The sequence below is a fragment of the Callionymus lyra genome, chromosome 16, assembly GCF_982586985.1.
Source record: "Callionymus lyra chromosome 16, fCalLyr1.hap1.1, whole genome shotgun sequence".
Lineage (NCBI taxonomy): Eukaryota > Metazoa > Chordata > Actinopteri > Syngnathiformes > Callionymidae > Callionymus > Callionymus lyra.
The window spans coordinates 1,407,892-1,429,676 of NC_141833.1; the positions used below are offsets into that span (position 1 = coordinate 1,407,892).

General features: G+C 37.4%; 1 protein-coding gene across 1 annotated transcript in view; it reads right to left on the minus strand.

Moving 5' to 3' along the window:
• Window positions 1–21,785, minus strand: part of LOC148063171 (cadherin-12-like) — a 47,201-nt gene that overhangs the window by 17,220 nt on the left and 8,196 nt on the right. Inside the window, exons 2-11 of the mRNA XM_087810543.1 lie at window positions 19,575–19,699; window positions 17,834–18,003; window positions 16,172–16,291; window positions 13,498–13,665; window positions 13,239–13,426; window positions 8,239–8,492; window positions 7,782–7,918; window positions 4,086–4,207; window positions 3,357–3,471; window positions 2,276–2,521 (exon numbers count right to left, since the gene is read on the minus strand). Coding sequence (XP_087666669.1) covers window positions 2,276–2,521; window positions 3,357–3,471; window positions 4,086–4,207; window positions 7,782–7,918; window positions 8,239–8,492; window positions 13,239–13,426; window positions 13,498–13,665; window positions 16,172–16,291; window positions 17,834–18,003; window positions 19,575–19,699 — 1,645 coding nt within the window. The remainder of the gene's footprint in view (window positions 1–2,275; window positions 2,522–3,356; window positions 3,472–4,085; window positions 4,208–7,781; window positions 7,919–8,238; window positions 8,493–13,238; window positions 13,427–13,497; window positions 13,666–16,171; window positions 16,292–17,833; window positions 18,004–19,574; window positions 19,700–21,785) is intronic.

Consider the following 21,785-nt stretch of genomic DNA (forward strand, 5'->3'; position numbering starts at 1 on the left):
GCTCATGTTTGTTTGCTGTGGTTCTTTTCTGCTCTACTGTGTGGGTGTTCTGACCTCCAAGTTCCCCTATTTTGTCTGTTTATACTATTGCTTTCTCCATCTCTTCTGTGATGCCTGTCAATTTTTCCTCCTGTCAGTATTTTGTGATATTTTGTTTTAATATCTTATTTAACGATTCTCGTTGTCAAGTCTGTCTTAAAACAGAAGGTCATGCGCACTTTGGTTTCGCTTGGCATGGTTCCTGACAACCAAGGCTTTTTAAAACTTGTAAAGATCACGTCGGATGAATCCAGTTAGTGCCTGTTTAAAAGTAGGGCCTTCATTAAAATATCAGGGTTCTTTCTCTGCTGTCTCCACTTGTTAGTCAGACCTGTGTCAAATGAAAAATTGGGGGTGGGGATACTAATTGGCAAAAATCGGTTGGATTTCTATTTTTCCGATGGTTCATAATGTTACATTTTTCCTTGAATTGTTTGAATCCTTGAATCTTCTGGAATGTGTTCACCAGATTGTTTTCTTTTTAATCACATGTTGTGAGAAGTAGAGTGAAAAGCAGTTGATGGTACTTTAGGGCGTTTTTATAAACATTCACTATCAGCACACAGTCAGTGAGTCAGTTGTTTATTTTTACCCAGAACACTGCATTTACAAGGTGACCACTTTCCAACCATGGTTCAGTAACAGACGGGAGACGTCAGAGAAGGTAAGTCCATAACTCATACATTCTATGGTCGGCTAGATTTCTATCCAGAGTTTAAAAAGGTCAAAACTGGATTAGACTGGCAGATTCTTTCAGTCTTAGCGTGCACGACTGATTCTGTAAGCCCACCCCTAGTGTAGCTTCACTGAGTCACCGAATACAATTTTCAATTAATGAGTTTTGTAAACCATTGTGTCTGTCCTTGATTCATAAACATATTAACTGTAAATTTGAACAGTTAACTTTCCTCAAGTTGCATTTTCTCTTATAGAAAAAACGATAATATTAAGATACAGAATCGACAGATTTTAAAATTCAGGTTTCTGATTGGAAGTAATAATACACAGCAGTGGCGGGCTGTGCATTTCACACGTAGGCCTTCAGTGGAGCATGTTTGAATTAATCCACCTCTCTCTAAATACTTTAAGGTTCTTTATACACCACAGGTATCTGAGTGTGTACTGTTACAGGTCATTAAGCTGTTTAGATCATCATCAAATGAACATCAGCGAATTATATCAAAATGTCACTCCCACTACAGTCTGTGTTGTTTCCATGGCTACGACACACACGCTCTGCATCGCTCCCCACTACACACAAACACACTACGCGCTTCAGCGACAAACAAACACACACAAGCACAACTTTTGATCCCAAAAAGGGCAACATTATTTAGAAAAAAATGCATTTACTCACATAGTTCATGGAGGAAATAAATAAATCATTTGAAGCTCATGAAAGACTCGTCTCGGAGTAAGCATAACTTCCTTAACAACGACCAGCTTTTCTTGAAATATCCTTCTTTAAAATGGCTTTGCAAGTATATCCGCGACCAGATCAAGCTCTTCAGCCATTGTGTGTTGAATAATAAACAGTTAAATTAACTCAAATAAATTTTTCAGCTCCATGTGACTTGTCTCAGTGCTATCCAATCAGAGGAGATGTACATGTCACATGTTCAACGCGCTCAACGCATTCAGCGTCACGGAAGCTGTGAGAAGGGTAGCTTCCTAAGCGCTGACGTAGATATCGCCAACTCGAATCTGATTGGTTAAGACAATCCTTCGGCTGCTGTTGATTTAAATGGACAAGAGCCACCTCTGAAACGACTAAAGGCCTCGGGTAGATTTCTTCTGGCATCACGTGACAGCTCAAATATGATTGGATGAAAGCTCTCACATGAATGTACAATCCTAGAAGCAGTGCAAGCAAGAGGAAACAAATAAAAAACTTTTTTTTTTTATTAAAAAATTAAATTTATTTTCTAATTATGTTCATGCCAGCAGACAAGGCCTTGCTGGCCCTGACGGACCGCCACAGGATCAGTGCATCCCTATAACATTTTGATTTATTCTGTCCAGCATTGCGTTGTATATTTTTTTGTATACCTTGTAATTAATGCTTTAAGTTTTAAATGTATTTAATCTTAGTTGATCAAACAATCCTTAGATGTTTTAAGACAACTCTATCCCCTGAAAATTCTGTCAAGTGAGTGAATTTGTAAAAAAGCAATAACAAAGGGTCAAGATGCTATGTGATGCTTTGTGACTGGCACAATCCTCTCAAAACTCTTACCTATGAGCAGAGCAACACACAGAAGGACTGCCATCACAGCTCCAGTGCTGAGGCCAATGGGGAGGAAGATGGCCTCTGCTGAGCAGGTGAGTGATGAGCTGCTCGACCCACAAGAGCACACATGGATGGTGAGGGTGCCTGTGCTGCTCTGGGCTGGATAACCACTGTCTTCCACCACCACTGGAAGCAGGTAGACGCTCTGCTGCTGAAAACCAGCGCGCCGAGTCACTATGCCAGCAGAGTTGTCTAAGAAAAATGTAGTGAATAAGTATGTTAATAAAATGCAAAGGACAAAAGGGAAAAGAAAAAAAAACAGACATTGTTTACTGAACCCAAACAATATGAGAATATATTGAACGTGAAAAGGTAAATGTTATTATTTAATGGATTTAATATGCTTTCATGTTATCCTGTAAAAGAAAAAAAGCATTTTTTAAACAACTGGGTCGAATATTTGTGAACTGACAGATAATTTAAAATAACACATTTAGCAATATTTGATATTTTAATTACTTGCCAACAAAAAAAAATTGAATACTGCAAACACATTTGAAAAAGCTGTTTTTATAAATGTGGGTGGTGGGAAAAAATAATTGATTTGCATAATTTAATTAAACTTTTAGGAACTTGAAGTGAAAATAACAGACAAAGACAAAAAGAATGACTAGGCAGCATCACCACTGTGAAGCTTCATTTACTTCATTTACATTGCGTTTCGCTAGGGACCTCTAGTGGTAGAAATGATAACGCATCAACAGAATAGAAGTGGAGGAGATTTTCGATCAAATCGAAACGTGTTTCACTTCTTAGTTTATCCAGCCTAATGAAGGTGCTAGTTTGAACTATTATAAGAATAGTTATTAAGGTAGGCATTTTTATGATAACATATAATTTGAAAACATTTGCACGACCTTGACTTGACTAGCTTTTGAAATGCCAATTTATTTGATTTCCAAATTTCCAGTGTCTATCACATTTAGCTGGTAATAATGTACTTTATTATCTAAGAGAGTCAAGCCCTTGTTTACAGCCTCTCACCACGGAGCCCAGAAATATAATCTACTCTACACAACTCTCTTACTTCCAAAATCTCGAACCGTGAAGTTCCTGTTACGCAGCTCTCTCGGGGATTTGAAGAAGAACCTCTGTCCAACCGGAGGAAGATCCTTATCTACAGCAGTGACCGTCTGGATGACCTAGCAGAGACACAAATATTTAAATTATACTTTCTTCTGGTCTAACAAGACACTTGAAAAGGGTGACTATGGTTAGTATAATTAATTCAAACACCAAAGCACGATAACGTAAGGATGTGTGTGAAAAAAAATAAATCATAATGCAAAAATTCTGTTTGCTGTAGCGGAGTTTACATTAAAAAAACAAAACCTCTAAAGTTACGATTGAGCAGTTTAACTATACATAAGATTTGTATATGATTATGTATTTAAATTAACTTCCTTCGTAAAAGTATAAATAAACGTCCAGTGTCATAAATGAGCAGCAATAACATCTTGTTTTTGGACATTTCTGCCAATATGCCAATTATTAGGGCCAAAGGTTGTGGCCAGATACAGATACATTTTTTTTAAATAAATTATATCAAGCACTACTTATCATAAGTAAATTAAAAAAAATATTATCTGAATTTTCAAGAAAATAATTTTAGTACAACCTACATTACATTCATGCCAGGAGGGGGGGAAACCCAAGCAACAAGGGGAGAACATACAAACTAGCCTCCGTACAGTATATTTAAACAAACAATTAAAAGGTGACTTTCTTGAAATGTTGTGTTTGAAACCTGGGTTACCTGTCCAGCTCTGGAGTTTTCACAAACAAATGTGTCAGAACGAACAGCCAGTTCTGGAGGAAACTCATTCACGTCCAGGACGCTGATGAACACAGATACTTTGGCTAACAGCAGTGGGTTGTCTGTGAAAGGAAGAATAAAAGAACTGCGGTCAGAGACACCCTTCTTGGTCTTGGATTTTCAATTTAAGAGCAGATGTTTAAAAAAAGAAATGAGTGGTTATTCAATTTTCATTTTAAAAATAGAACAAAATACAAGGTGTTTTTTTTTTACTATTAGAATCCAAAGTGAATAATCAGAATAGAAAAATCGGTCTCTCTGTCTGTCTGTTTGTTAATCTCTTTGTCTGTCTGTCTGTCTGTCTGTCTGTGTCTTTGTCTGTCTGTGTCTCTGTCTGTCTTTTTATTACTCTCTTCGTCTGTTCGTGTCTCTGTCTGTCTGTCTGTCTGTTTGTTACTCTCTCGCTCGTCTTGCCTGTGTGTCTGTTTTTGTCTTTGTGTCTCTTTCTCTCCATTCCAAACACTTACAATTATCTGGCCAAGTTTCTTCATAATGATTTTTATGAACCGTCTCTCTAAACTAAACTAAACATACAGTATAGTGTTTTTTCAAGCTTAAAAGCTATTTAATGACAAAGTCACTAACACAACATTGATGTAACAACTGAAGCCTGAGAAAGTAATACCTGACACCTTGATTCATGGTAATGTTTGATGAGTAGTTCTTAGCGCTTGATGGATCTACTGACCCTTTCAAGAAACATCTTAAGATTTTTTTCGTGCAGGCTTTTCCTTGATTTTCTGGAACTTCTGTGTTGTTGTCAGTGTTATCTTGACCTTTAAAATATATACTTTATTGAATATTGTTTTGATTGTTTAAGCGCTTTGTGACCCTGCTCTGGAAAAGCGCTATATAAATACAAATTACTTACTTACTTACTTACTTAGCACATACACACACCATCTAAAATATATTCTGGCCGAAAATCCTCTTTGGGCTCCACTTTCAGGCATTATGTGTGCAGATATTTCTGCAGATGACAAGCCCTCTTTTGCCATCTCCAAAATTGTATTGGCGCAAGGTTCCAAAGTCATTCTCTCTCCCGTTAAATGCACAAATCCTGACATGTACTTCAGCAATTGGGAGTCTCTTATTCTGAAATTCCTAACATCACAACGACCTGTTTTTCTGTTTCAGTGCGACAGTAATTATTTTCTCCAACATATTTAATATCGACCGATTTTTTAATTCTGATTATCCGTTTTGGATTAAAATAATTAAAAATGCGCTGTATTTCGTTTATTGTTTTTAAAATTAAAATTGAATAACCACTCGTTTTCTCGCATCGAAAATCCAATGACCAAAAGTTTTCTTTTTACTATGTTTGTAGGAAAAACAATATTTTCTGTTTCTAAATATTATTTATTTTATTCATTTTGAAACAAACTTTACTTTATTAAAATTTATGAAATTGATAAAATGGTATTATTTAATCCTTTCTATTTAATTTATTTCTCTCTAAACCAACACCTTGTGCAAGCTTATTATGGAATTATGCGTTTGTTATAATCAAATAATACAATCAACAAAACAACGACACATAAACAAATAAAGAAAAATAAAGAAATCGAAGCTGAAGTCATATTTCCATTTTAATCTCCATGTAAGGTCTGTAGTACTATACTTTGCCTCTGGGTGGTGACAAATATAACTGTATATAGCAAGAATTTATTTCTAATATAAACCTTCTTAGACACTTTCCTCAAAACATTGCAATAGTTAGCTAAATTACATTACAACAGCATTAATACAATTGCAGGTTTCTCATGCCTGCACTCACTTGTGTCTGAGTGTTTTTGAAGCTGCTTACAACAACTTAGATAACATGACAGACGCCTTGACAGCTTATATCAACTTCTGGAGGATATGTGTGTAACCACAGGACATACAAAAACAACAATCTTTGGTTCACTACCAAGCTGCGCCAGCTCGGCAGGATTAAGTAGGAGGCATTCAGTTGGAGAACAAATTTGAATCCAACGACCCTGCCTCAGAGACCTGACCAACTTCATGAAGACCAACCCCCACACGGAAACAAAAAAAAACCTGGCCAACAACCTCAACACCTTCTACTGCTGGTTTGGTAAGGACAATAGCAAACCTCAAACTTCCCCCTGCCCCAGCCCCCCCACCCCACTGATAGTGAATGTAGAGGAGGTGACTAGACTGTTTCATAGAAAGAAAACCAGGAAAGCACCGGACCCAGACTGAGTGTCACCCTCCTGCCTCAAAACCTGTGCTTTTGAGCCGGCTCCAGTCTTCACCAGGATCTTCAACAGCTCCCTTGAGAATTGTGAAGCCCCAAGAAACCCACAAAGTACCTACAGGCCCTGGCGTATGTGGTCATGAAGTCCTTCGAAAAACTTGTGTAGATATCCGTCAATGGATCACCAGCTTTCTGACTGTTGTTTGCAGACGACACAACCGTCATCGGCCTGATCCAGGACGGCGGCGAGCATATCATCTTTAGGTCGAGAAGTTGGTTTGATGGTGCAGCACGAACAATCTGGAGCTGAACATGCTTAAGACTGTGGAGATGACAGTGGACTTCAGGAGGCACCCCTCAACCCTATGCCCTCTCACCATCAACAGCAGCCCTGAAGAGGGAGGCTAACATCACCTGCATCCTGAAGAAGGCCCAGCAGAGGATATCCTTCCTGCGTGAGCTGAAGATACACGGCCTGTCGAAACATCTGTGGATTAACTTCTACAGTGCAGTTATCCAGTCTGTGCTTTCCTCCTCCATCACTGTGTGGTTCACAGCGGCCACACAGCAGGACAGGAGGAGACTTCAGCGGATTGTCAAGACTGCAGAGTGGATCATTGTTCCCCCCTGCCCTCCATCCAGGAACTATACGAGTCCAGGAACAGGTAGAGAGCAGGTAACATCATCAAAGACCAGACTCACCCCGGATCCCCCCTCTTCTGCCCCCTACCCTCAGGCAGGCACTACAGAGCCCTGCGGACAAGAACCACCCGCCACACAAGCACACTTTCTTCCCCTCTGCCATCTTACTCAAGAACAATTAATCACCACCATGCCATTTACACTTCACATTTGCACTGTAGATGTTTGTTTGCACTGTGTTTATAAGTATTATTACTATTTATCTTGTATATTTTGTACATATTGTTTGTAACTTCTAATTTTTGTTTCAAATTCCAGAGTCGTCCACAACCACAAGAAATTCCACTTATGTATACCTATATGTACTGGCGAATAAATCCGTTCTTGGATCTTGAATCTCTTGAATCTTGACAGTGCAAACAGAACTTAGCAACTTACTAAGATGATTAAACCATGTTCTGGTCAAAAAGTAATGAAAACTTTACTTTTACGAGGCTCATAATCAGAGGTAAAACCCAGTTTGATATTTAATTTTGTGTTGTATCAACTCTGTTTTTCCTCTATTTAAATCCTGTGACATTGGTGTCCTCATTTATTCTACTGGAAATGTTACAGTATCTAACAAGGCTAAGTCAACAGTTTGGGACCCTCTGAGAGCCTGAGAGACAAAAATAAGTTCTTAAGCAAAACTTAACATATCTAAATGTAACATTATGTATATTTTGTTTGAGTATATAGTGTGAAAACAGATTATGTGTTGTTCACTGCCATCTATGTGGAATACTTACTGACTTTGGTTGCTACCACAGTGATATTATGTTGCAAAGCAGCCTCCCGGTCCAGGTAGTCATTGATGGAGATGGTTCCTTCAACAGTATCAACGTCGAACAAACTATCTGTGTCTGTGTTCCACTCTATCGAATATCTGCAGCAAAAAAACACATGTGTTTCAATGAGTGATGGCCATGAAGGAAGATTAATGAAGAGTTTCCAATATATGACAGCCTTCTTGAAGATATTGTTTAAATCCCAATAAAAGGAATTCAAATTATAATCTACTTCACTCATGTCAGAACAGTGTATTAACAGTGTAACAAGGTCTTAATTCTTAGTTGTGCTTTTGTCGACAAAATAAAAGATCCAGTTAAGTCTTATCCACATTGCACGGCCCAGACCCACACTTTGAGCAGGCGGTTGTAAAAGTGCTGAAGCTTTCCTTTGTTTCTGTGATCAGAAGAGAGGTACCTGACAGCGCTGCTAGTGGCGTCTAGGTCTTGAGATGTAACAGAGCCAATGATGGTCCCAGGCGGTGTGTCCTCATATAACTCCATTGTATATGAGTGCTTGGTGAAGACAGGGGGTTCGTCCATATCCAGGACATTCACCTTGACTGTCGCAGAGTCTTTGAAGGGTCCCATATGTAAGAATCGAGGGTCCAGCTCTGCATTCGAGGCTTCCACCTTGAACGTGTAAGACTTCTTGGTCTCATAGTCGAGAGTCTGCAGATTTTAACATTTGGGTTAGTTGACAGTAAAAGATGTAGCCTTCCATAAAGCAATGAATACTGATGGGCAAATGATTCTTCTTCCCTTTAATATGTGGCTTTTGGACAAATACTTTAATGGGCAACTAATGAGAAAACCCAACACTTGTGACTTGAAAAGTCTTACTCTCCAATATCCACATCATGATGATGTTAAGAAGTTATTCATTTATAAAGTTATACCCTGTTTGAAATATTAGCAAACGTGAGGTTACGTGAGCAGAACCCATTATGATATTATAATGGTTAGCATGAACCTTGATGACTGACCAATCACAGCATAGTGGGCGTGGTTATGGTAAGTGTTTAAATGGGGTCAGTGTTTAATCACATTTTCAATGTTTTCAATATTTCAATTAAAAAGGCCAGTTTTGTACAAACACACACATACAGTACTGATGAGCGTTTCGAGTTCAATTAGTTGCCCCTTAATGAAACCTGGCAGATGTTTAAAACTAACCACCACACCACCATAATGCTTATACTTCGAATTACTGGGCTGTGTGCAGAGCACAGCCCTGAAATGTTAGTGCAGCAGAGTGGACGGGGCCAACTGACAGAGTGAAAAGACTAAAACACTAAGACCAGAGACTGAAACATTATGACCAGAGACACTTTATACATGTGACTGTTGTCAGGGGCCACATTATGAATGTGACTTTTGTCAAGGGCCACATGATACCTGTGACTGTTCTCAGGGGCCACTTTATACATGTGACTTTCTGCCGAGAAGTACCAAGAACAAAGAGGGTCGGAAAAAAGGTGAAATACAACGAGTCACAAAGAACTTAACTTCATAGACTCATTCATAGACATGAAATTAATTCCAATTCAGTCACAGGTAGTACAATTTAAGAACTGTAAAGAAAGTCACAAGAAGTAATGAAAATAATTGGAACGTCACATGACATTTATAGTGTCAAGCTCAAGAGAAGGACGGTGGATGGCGGGCAATTAGCTGTCTCCAAACTCCATCGGTGGTGTGTAAAATGCGGTGATGGTGCCTGCCTGGCCATTGTGCAGAGCCCTGCCCGTGGTGCTATATTGTCTTGAATGTTGAAAATGGGATTTTCTGAAGTTTCAAAACAATGGTAAAATTTGACCTTTTCCATTAGACAAAAAGCTGAATATGGGACTTTTTTAAAGAAAGTAAGACTGGAAGTGTCCGGGATGGGTTGCAGAAGCTTTAGAATGATCTCCCTTTGCATTTGATGGATTCAACTGACTACTTAAAGAAACATCTGAATACGCATTTATTTGTGCAACTTTTCTTGATTATACTGGGGCTACTATGTTTGTCACTTCGTTGACATAAACTGTTACTTTCGCTTTCAAGACAGAAATACATTTTGAAAACTGTGGGGGAAAATATTTATTAGTGGGCTGTGCACAGCCACTATTGTTTTTCCCCGGGCCTCTTCTTATTATTCATACTCCTTCCGTTTTTGGCACTTTTCACTCCCCACACCGTCGAGCGCATACAAAACATGTGGCTCGATTGGACTCGCACTGCTATTATTGTTCCCACCAGAATATTAACAGCGATAAATTGAGTAGAAAATGTGTGGCGTTTGAAATTTGGTTGAACTATCACTTTATTTCTTTTGTTTTCATGATAGCGTTTATTCACCCCTATCGGCATTTTAGTTAACTTTTTTCCTACAATGTGTAGTTTTTTAACTGTGACTCTTGACTGAAATTGACTGATTTTAAATTGAAATGCAGGGTTTTCAATTATTCTGTACTGATAGAGTGAAAAGACATTATGAAGAAACACTATGACCAGAGACTACAAATTATGAACAGAGGGCGAGGGAATTGTCTAGTTGATTACGGTTTTTCCATCCCAATTATCATCATTATGCCTCTTATTTGCCTCTCAAATTATTCATAGAGTTAAAAAGTAAGACACTGTATCATAATACAACTGATGCTGTATTATGAGGCCTCATTAACTCATCACTACAGCTAACCCGTACCAGCCACCAAGCTAAAGAAGCTTGTTTCCTGGGTTAATTTTATTAGATAATTAGAATTAGACAACACATAACCTCCGGCAAATCAACTCGGTCCCAAATTGTTAAATAGGTAAATAATTTGAAGATTCTGTACTCTCTTTGGGGCAAGATGATTTTGTTCATGGCTACTCTGTGTTTTGGACAATTTAGTTTTTTAACAGTACTGTCACATAAGTTGCTATTAATGATCTTTCCAATGCTCTAAAACAGGACTTGAATTACACATATATTATATATATAGATATATTAATTATATATATTATTATATAAATATTAAATGCAGGGAAAGAAGGATTCTTCGATATCTCACAATTTCAAGAAATATATGTATACATCTTTTTTTGATTGCGGAACTCAAAATATCTTCACAGTTGCGTACAATACAGTAGTATTCTGAGTGCATGCATGTTAAACCCTTTATGTTAGACAGTGCCAAATAGGCTGGTCAGATGTAGGCATAATTGGGGAACCAAGATCCTCTTATAGACTGTATATTACTTAGAAGTATGTGGCCTGATTTTGGAGACAAGCATGTGTTTTTAAAATATGTATTTATACTGAGATTTACTTTACTTTATAAAATCCCACTAGTCTCAACGTTGGAATCCCCGCTAGGAGAAGAATTAGCTCTGGGGATTTAGAACAAAAAAAAGTCTGTCCAGACAGGGTGTACTTTTACTGCAAGGCTAAAGCACTCACTCTGCTTTTTTTCACACTATTACCTCTCTCCAGTTGTAAATCTAGAAGAATCAAATTATCATCCTCCGCTGCTACCAGATGGACACAAGTCAGTTTGAGAAGAAGGGGCCACCATCACCTCTGTGATTGTTGCATAGCAACTAGGGCAGGTTTCTTGATATATTCCGTCCTGGAGCAACTTCAAAGGGCAGTATATGTGGATATTGATGTACAATCTCCATGATGAATGCATCCTTCTGTGATTGATTGGGACACTGTGAAGGGTCGATTTCCATTATTCCCCCAGCTTGACGGGAAAAGTGTAAGATGCAGGAGGCAGCTACTTTGATATGGAAATCAGCTGCCAACTGTACCGAAACGCATCAGTGTACCAATCCATAACGATTTATTTCTTAATGCTCTCACCTGTTCCTTAGCGCTACAAAGTACAAATGTGCCCAGGAAACAAGTGGCGAAAGGAAACATGTAACAAGTGTCCTAGAACGTTTTATCTGCTAGCTAAAATTCATTTTCTCCAGTTTAGGACCCCTGGTTGTAGCATAGCAAAATCAGTCTATACGTTTGTCCAGTTGGTGGAAGCATTGATATACTAAGACTGTGTGTACAGTACAACTTGTTGCTGTTGGCTGCAGCATTAGGAATTAAGTGATACAATCTCTCCTAATAAAAAGCCCCATCTGGCATGACACAGTAAAGATGTTAGACAGAACGCATTTACTTGTGAAAATACTTTTATATGTTGTACTGAAATTCTTGTAACCCTAATTTCCTGACACTTAAAATATAAGGAGCCAAGCATTCATACTTTCAATCATGTATGTCACAGTGGTACAAACACAGAGATAATTGAAGTACTTTATCACATTTAAGAGCAACAACCATTTAATTTCTTCAATTTCACACTCACACTGTAATGATCCTTTCATTTCACGATGCCATGATGAAAAAGCTATGAAGCTAATAATTGGGGCTTTATGTCGAAGCTATTAAAGCAAAGATATAATGTCAATGGCGCCTTGCTATTTTCTTTCTGAGCACCAACAATTATTAAAATTATTAAAAGTAAAGAACCCTGTTAACACAAGAATCGCCATTTTCAGACACGTTGCATTACTTTTGTATAACAATGCAACTACACAGGCCAACATATGTGAAACTATGACTATCTCACTTGGAATGAGGAAATTAGAGGCATACAGTCACTTTAGTTTGCCTTTTACACCTATAATTATGCTAGTGTTACACATTTATAATGACCAATCACTGCAGACTTAAACCGGTGCAACACTTCTGAGGGTTGCATGCACAAATCCTAATATCCAGCTTCCGCAACGATGACACGTTTAGAATCGGGATTTAAGATGAAACGGGAATGAGAAATTTCCAATTTTTGGAAACTTGGGTGAGGCAGGGCCATGTTTCCACAAATGGCTTTGATCATTATGCACAATCCAATCTTTCCTGAGCTCATGTGGACACAGATCTTTGACATGTCTTTTTAACCACAGCACTGCTGAGTTCATGAAAACCAGTGGAAGATGAATAAATGCATAAATGCCTGCTTTTTTTCCCCTTTTTTTGACACCCCCACACCCATCCAAGTGCATCGATCTTGTGGCACCAGGGGGATTCAAAGGCTGACGCTGCAGATTTGACTGTTTAGTGTGCATGAAGGCATCTTTTAAAGCTTGGGAGTGAAGTATTATCTTGTCGAAAAGCTCGGTTCACTGAAGGGTTTGGAGGCAGAATGACTTGAAGTCAAGATTAGTCAGTTACTCAAAAAGTTTGCACCTTAATGAAAAGTATAGTCAAGGTTTTTAGAAGGTTTATGGACAACCTTGCCAAGACTATGATGCTCACCTCATCACCATAACCTCTGGTACCGAGCGCTTAATATAGTGTTATGCTGTTTGCCATCCATCAGTTGTGGCAAAGTTTGTCTCACGTCAGAACATTTAACTTGGTAATGAAATATGGTTTCTGACCTTTTTTAAGATGATTACTCCCTCTTGAGTTTGGTGGTCTGAGACAATGTCAAACATTTTTCCTTCATCCCCTGGAACTATGGAGTAATCAACATCTGCATTGTTGCTGGCATCCGGATCGCTGGCTAAAATACGGCCCACTGCTGAGCCCACTGCCACCGACTCTGGCACCCTCAGATGAAAAACACCTGCATGCCAAAAACATGTCAAAGCTCAAGAACCATCGGAGTAGAATAAAAATTGTGTTTGTTTGACTCACTCTTAGCGAACCGAGGAGGATTGTCATTGACGTCACTCAGTGTAATGTTGATGGTGGTGGTAGAGGCCAGTCCCCCCAGTTGCCCCCCCATGTCCTTGGCTTGTAGGACAACCTGGTAGTCCTGTCTTACTTCCCGATCCATGTTGGCCAATGCTGTTCTGATAACTCCTAGGAAATGAAGCAGAACGTTGAGGTTATCACAGACTCATAATATTGAATTCATTTACAAAATCTACAGTAAGAATGTGCCGGAAATTCTGATACATAAAATTAAATATACAAATATATATAATTACATACTGTATATATATATATATATATATATATATATATACATATATATATCTTATATCGAGTGTAAAAATCTCACAGACTGCCTACTTCCACCTTCGTAACATTTCAAAAATCAGGCACTTCATTCCTTTGGATGCTGCTGAGAAACTCATCCATGCTGTTGTTACCTCCAGACTGGACTATTTTAACTTTCTTCTGTCAAGATGTTCTAAAACGTCTCTCAGAACTCTTCAGCTCATTCAGAACTCTGCAGCTCATGTCCTGACTAAGACTAAGAGGTGCGAACACATTTCCCCCATTGGCTTCCAGTAGAATTTAGAAAACAATTTAAAATCCTTCTCTTAACCTATAAAGCTTTAATGGTCTGGCACCAAAATATATTAAAGATCTGATCCAAACTTATCAACCTTCAAGGACCTTACAATCTCTAAACTCTGATCTATTAGTTATACCACAAAGCTCAAAATATAGATTTGGAGCCAGGGCCTTTAGTTTTTAAGCCCCTCTGCAATCCGGAGAGCAACACCCTCTCTATATAAAAACAATCTTAAAACGATTCTAGGCGATTTGAAGTCAAACGACGCCAGTGGACTAAAGTGGTAGTGTTTAGCCTAAATGAAGGATGGGTATCGATGAGGTAATGAATCAGATTGTGGATAATGAAATATGATATGTGTTATGACGGTTTTGTAAACATAACTTAACATTATTTTAACTTTGTTTTTGTACCGTAATTCGCCCCTGCCAAACCCCTTACTTCAACTGTAAAGTGTCTTGAGATAACTCTGTTATGATAAGACACTTTAAATAAAATTGAATTGAGTTGTATAGATTAATAGATAGACAGACAGACAGACAGACAGACAGACAGGTTATTTTTGATGATATGATACGACTCAACACACACAAAATAAAATATAAAACACAAAGACATATTCATCCTTCAAAGATCACATATGTATTCTTGTGAGTTAAAATAAATAATACAGCTTGTCTGCTGGTGGCTATAACAAGTCAGTTGTTGTTGATCCGTATCAGGTCTCCTCTCTTGGAACTTTATGCTTTGGTTTGACTAACAAATACTCTAGCTATTGCATACACACAATAAATCTCAAACTAAGTATTCATGATAATGTGTGTGAGAAAGCGAAGCAAAATAATAATATTTTTTTTGTTCTAAAAAGCTGAAGAACACTGACATTCTTAGAGAAGCTTTTTACTAATTGTTAAAAAAGATGTAAAACAAAGATAACTAAATAAAGTCAATTAAAAAAAAACCTGGTGTTTAACAAAAAATGAATTAATAGAAAATAATATCTTGTGAAACATTTTTCACTTCTTAGAAATCACAATGGTTTTACTTAGATCAAAGTGAATTACATAAAATGTAATTTATATTAAGAACCATGAAAAAATATGTAAAAACATATTAGATGTAAACCCTTTGTATTCTTTCATTAAAAACTTAAATTGGACTTTAGGGGTCATTCAGACGGATTAATCCTATCTAATTTGTATCATAGTGTGGTTTGTGCAGTAGTAAGTGTAGCAAAAATGTTCCACACAACTACAATATTTTATCTGTGCTGCATACTGTGGAACACTAAAACATTAAAAAGAAACAGTAATTACCAATAATATCACCAAATCAAAATGCTAATATTTCGACATATAAAATATACCTCTTTTAATGTGCACTGCAGTGTTTTCAATATATTGGAGCGAAAACCTCTATGGTCGGAACACATTCTCTGACTTCTAAATGAGGATACCACCACCCCGGTCTGCCAATCCAAAGGCAATGCACCCAAATTCCATCCAGTGTTGCAGATAAGTATCCTCCATGAAAGCCGAACATCTGCCAAGGAGGAGCTTTTAACCACCTCTATAACCTCAGCAGCAGATATTTAAAAAAAAAAACACTCGTCAGAGTCCCCCTGGCCCATTTGGAAGCATGTTGGTGAGATTTAGGAGGTTTTCCAAGTATTCATCCACTGATCAACAATGAGAAGAGACCAGGTAAGGAATACACCATGGCCACCCTTCACAGTGAACTGATTCTCCCTCTTGAGACATCAGGATGGGTACCATCACTTCAAATCCATACATTATTCATTTTCCTTGGCCTCACCCAACTCCACCCATGACCAGGTTTTGCCTCAGTGAACACGAAAGCCACAGTCCATTTGGCCTTCAGCTGCAAACCGAGTCTCCAATAGTTCTATGAAGTTCATTTACAAACCATTTTTAGCCCTATGTTGTTTGCTTCACTAAACCAGACTGACCCCATTTCCCATTTGTTTAAACATTTATTTAGTGAAACATTTATTAAAGCTACTGAATGAAAATGTGCTCATTAAGAATCAAGCAAACATCGTACCAGACTTGGGCTCTACAGAGAAGTAAGGCTGTCCATGAAGAATACTGTAGACAATCCGTGCGCTGTTGCCATATGTTGGATCATCTGCATCATTGGCAGTCACTTGTGTTACATAAGTACCTGGAAGGGGTGAAACAAAATGCATATTTACAAACAAACACATGTATCGGAGGGCAGATATCATTATAATATAACTTTTTAGTAAATACAAAAAGAAGACGAAGAAGCACATACTTACACATAGTCTGAATGTGAAAAAACAACACTGTTATATATAGTTTCCTTAAATGTCTACCTCTAGCCAACTATTTCCATATCTAGCTGTCTGTGTGTGTTCAAAGACAGCTCCAACAACACAGTCAAGTATTAAAACGCAAACAAATAACTAAAATGAACAAAGTTCACAAACAAGCGACGAAATATTTATGTACACAGATCAGTTTACATGCCACTGATTTTGGTTAAAGCAATGAATCTACAAAAAAGTTCCAGATACAGTTTAGTGATGGGTTAATGTGGCTTTGTAAACCAGTGTTTTCTTTTTCTAAGCTCAATAATATTTGGCACTGAACAACTAATTTAATCAAGAACTCATTCATTAAGCTTCATCCGCCCATCGTTGTTCACAACATGTTTCTAATAAATTTGTAGCTTGTAACTTGTTGCTTTATGTATCTATTCAGATAGAAATAAGATCAACATTGCCAATCTGTTTGAGGTAAATAACTTCAATATTAACTTTAAAATGATCTTTATCCTTTTGTTACTGAACTCTAAGTTCAGTCCAACATTTGTAAAGAATAATTTGTTAAAATGATAAAATGTTTGTGATTTATAAATTGAGATAAATATAAAAAAGTTTTAATATATATATATAAAAGGAAGTGCTTTGCTAAAAAACGAATTAACAAGTTGCATTTCTCAGTACTGTAATTCTTATCTACTCCCTTTCTCAATATCTCTAAATGTATTGTTAATTAAGTTCTACTAATGTGGCTGTTATCTGCCTCCTAATCTGTTTCCCCCAAATGCACTGATTAGCATTTAATACCGCTGCACCAAACTAGAATGTTTGTATTGCACGTAGCAATCATTTTCCATTACATGTTTAATGTGATGGAAAATAATGACAAGGTCATATGCGGAGGGTAAGTTAGTGAAACTTCATAAATGATGAGCTGAAGTTAACTGACCTTGTTACAGTGTGTCATCAGAGCTAATAAGCCCGACACTGGTTGAGTCTATGTTACATGAGGTCACAGAAGGCACTTTAGATCTCAGCTGAAGCATTAACAGCTTAAGTTCTAAAAACCTTGGCTGTTAAATTACCTCTCAGTAATGGTATTCAGTAGACAGATGGGACTCTGGGTTTAGTGCAAAGCATATGTGCGACTATGCGCATGCGTGTGTGTGTGACTAAGATTTTTAGTTCAGGAAAATTAAGAATTAGACCCATAAAGCAATAATAGTTCCTTTGAGGAGGACTTGTCGCCTGGCTCTGAAAATAAATCCTCTGTTTCATAAAGCTTCATCAACCCATCACTTAATACTTATACAGAGATGGAGTGTGTATGTTTCAGATTGTAAATGACTGACACATCTATAAGATGCCCGACGAAGTAGTGGATCGATTGATCAAACCGACAAGAACATTTTTCTTACCTGCTGGCGACATCTCTGGAACGCTGGCACTATACGGTCCATCTGGAAAGCGAGGCTCATTGTCATTGATGTCTTGCACCTTGATGACAAACTGAGACTCTGGCTCCAGGGGAAGGCCTGATTGTATGTCCACAGCCTGGGCTTTTAATGTGTAGAAAGACTTTTCCTCCCTGCAACACATCAGAGCCCAGCATAATAAAGTGAACATCTAAGGGATAGGTTAGCATTCTAAAGCCTGTAAACTCCCACAGATAAATATTGGATCTTGGCAACTCTTTGTTGTTGTTGTCCATTTGCTTAATCCATCTCTTTGATTATAAATCTAAGTATTTACTCTTCGCACCGCTGTTACATATTAAGCTGGAGGAGCAAATAGTTGCTGGGTAACTGTCCTGTTTGCCTGCAGAGCGGGATCTACATAAAAGATTGTGGAGAAAGTGGGGGTGTAGATGCTGATCAAGGTGGAATCCTCTTCTGACAGGTATCATCAACCCTGAATGTTTGAAAGCATCTTTGCATTTACTGACAAACAACAAAATCATACATTTATCAGATGTCCTATATATAGCTCCTAAGCATATGAAAGTTCTGATGTAAATGTATCCAAATCGTTTGAAGTAGCATGACAATCTTGTCCTAGCATACACGAGTGAAGATGGTCAGCGTGCAGTTGAGAATGTGTTTGAAGTGTAAATGAAAAGAGCCAACATAAATTCACAATCCATGCAAGAGATCAGGATTTTTAGCACACGCGAACAAAACACACTTATTTATAGGGAGAAAAAAATGTGCTATAGCTAATTTCAGTGATATTTTTCATAAAAGTTTAAACATTTTTCAATTTCACTATTGCATTTTAAACTTTGCAAAACGTATATGTAGTTAAAGTCTTCACATGCTATCCTTAACTCTAGCTGAGGCTTAAAACAGTATCCAGAGAATACAAAAAAAACCAAAATGGTTTTATTTAATTTCAGCCTGTGTTAATCTGCAGTGAGGTTTAAACAAATCTCTTTATTTGCCATGTGTTGCTGATTTCAGGCTACTAATCCAAGCACACAACTAGGGACATAATGCACATTGAATTACACCTAAATGAAGAAGAAGATTAACAAAAGATTAGGACCTGGGTTAATGTTGAGCTATACTTTTTTTGTTAAACAGTGATGGTTCTATGAGATATCATGCGTTATAATAATATAGCATATTGAGCACTGGTACCAATCATTCCTTTTGTTCTCAGCTGTGACACCAAATAAAAATATGCTACAATAAAGAAAAGGTGCTGAATCAGCCCCAAGACATGCCAAAGATCATATATAACATTCATATAACTTGCTACCTGAACTACAACTTGTACTCTTGCTGAAAGAACCATTTTCAACCAGCCCAAGAACAAGAACATAACACTGTCAACTTGAAGAGCTCCAACAAGTCATGACGTCTAAAATGCATTATAATGTCTTGTGAATTTGTTTGTAGAACACTACAAATGAGACATTCATCAGATGCTCCTCTGCAACATTGCAAACATACTTAGCAGACGGTAACAAGGAGAGCATGGCATCAAAAATATGAAATCAGATTTCTGGTTGACTTGACATACTTATGCAACAACAGAAACAACAGTGATAGGGGAGGAGATTGTTTGAAGATTGCTTGGTTATCTATTAAAAGCTAAAGAGAAGGCGTTTCTTCAAATGATGGTTTGAAAGTTGTCATCTTGTTCACAAACACTGACCTGTCCAGCCCCATTAGTGCATGAATGTCTCCTGTTATTTGATCAATGGTGAAAATAGATCCGGCGCCCTCTCCTGACAGGGTGTACTTGACTGAGTTGTCGCCGAGGTCCACGTCCGTGTGAAGCTGCAAGATGAAGACAAGGTTAGGTTTTGTTTGCTTTCCTAGTCACTCACACGTCTAGGGTTAATTTAAGTCAATAACATTCACCTGAAGTATTTATCCTCCTGAATTCTAGTTTTAAAGACATCACTATCATAATCAACTCAGAAATGATGTATTGGCCTTACTTCATGTTGCTGTTCCATATTTGTTGTTGAAGCAACATAAATAATGTATTTAGGTTAACTCTCAGGTCTGTTTGTTTGAGACTGGTGTTGCTTTCTTTACAGATAATTATGAAAAGATATTGCGGGAAAACTTTTTTTGGGAGGGAAACAAGAGTAAACGCAAACCTAAATGTTGGTCATTTGATTGGATTTATTCATAAAAACTCCTTATCAAACACATGAACTGCATTAGTGCTTCTAAGACAAATCTTAGCATAAGAAAAGCAAAGAAATCTAAATTAAACGTCAAAGATTCCCAACACAAACTTTTTTTTTTTAAACATTAATGACAGAAAAGTTGGCCAAGGCATGAATGGGTTTCTGTAATGTACTTTCTAGACTATTTTAGAAAACCTGCAACTCATGGAGTTGTTGTATTGTGAAAATAGGTGTAAATGAGTTTGGTTTTACACAGCTTTTTCTTATACATTTTAAAATCTGATTGTGTTCATTCAATGTCTCTGCAACACGTATTGAAGAACACATTGAAAAACAGTTTCACAGGACTCAGACACATGAGTTTTTTTTTTGAGTTTTGAGCGTTGGATAATTTATTTTTAACATTTTCATTTAACCAATAGTATTCAGCATGCCCAAGCACTGTGAATTAAATTGCAAAACATTTCCAAATTTGGTTAGTCCTTGACCACATCCTTGCCCATAGCTTATTACATGTTTTCTTTTGTTTACTGTCAACAATTAAAGATATGATCATATCATTTACTCCCTGCTGAGCACTCCCTGTTTGAATTTAACTTTCAACACGCTCGTAATACTAACCTACACAAGTCTCACTATCCTATTAACTTGTTACTATATTAGTTACAGTGTTTCCTTACACTGTTTCCTTCTTTTTGGGTGTGTGTCTTCAAACACTGAGGGTATACGGAATGCACCAAATATATGTAAAACGGCCAAAAAAAATTGATGAGTCTGTTTATTTGTAGTGGTCTCTCAGCTCCTACTTAAAGTCTCTCCTCATTAACACATTGCAAGTGTCAGATTTAGGTGGCTGGCCTAACTTCAACCAAAAACAATCTTAAAATGTATTTCCTTATGTCGAGGCTTCAATACAGGATGTGCAATACCGATGATAACAAGTAGTTATTTGGATGTTTTTAAGTGTGTCACTTTGGACCGCCAGTCGCTGCATTAAAAAAGAACCAGAGCTGAGTTTTAAACTGTAGAAACAATTATTCGCATTCAATAGCATTGGAATAATTTTTTTTATGACTTTATAAAGTCTTCTGTGTAAAATCTTGGCAAACGAGAGGTTACGAGAGCGAAGCACATTATAATGTAATAATGGGCATCACTCTCTTTGTGGTGACTTTTGGCACTAATGAATTAACCTCGATTTTTCAACCTATCACAACCGAGTGCGTGTGGTTGGGGAAAGTTGCGTTCAAAGTGTTCAATTAAAAGAGAGTTTTGTAAAAACACACACATACTGATGAGTTCAATAGATGTCCTAGGTTAATTTAAGACATTCTACTCAACACATTAGTTGCCCTTTAATCGAGAATTACACAGTCAAATAAAATAATAAATAATCATAAGCGCTAAATAAATAAACAGATTCTAATTAGAACATTTCTCAGATTATGGAACCTTTTGCCCATCGGATAACCTTTGCTTACTTTGAAATTGATGAAACAGCATATTTCATCTGTGAGAATATATTCCCTTGCAGTTTCTTAGCATGTTTTAATTTGCTCTGCAGCCATGTCGCAGGGAGACAGATGGATGTGCCACGTTAAAGGTCAGTCTGTAATATGCAATGTGTTGAGGTGATTTATGGTTTTTCCAAAATGTCACAAAAGAGGTTCATGCCTGAAGGACAAGTGTGTGAAATCCATACATGCAGATAAGAGAGCTGCCAT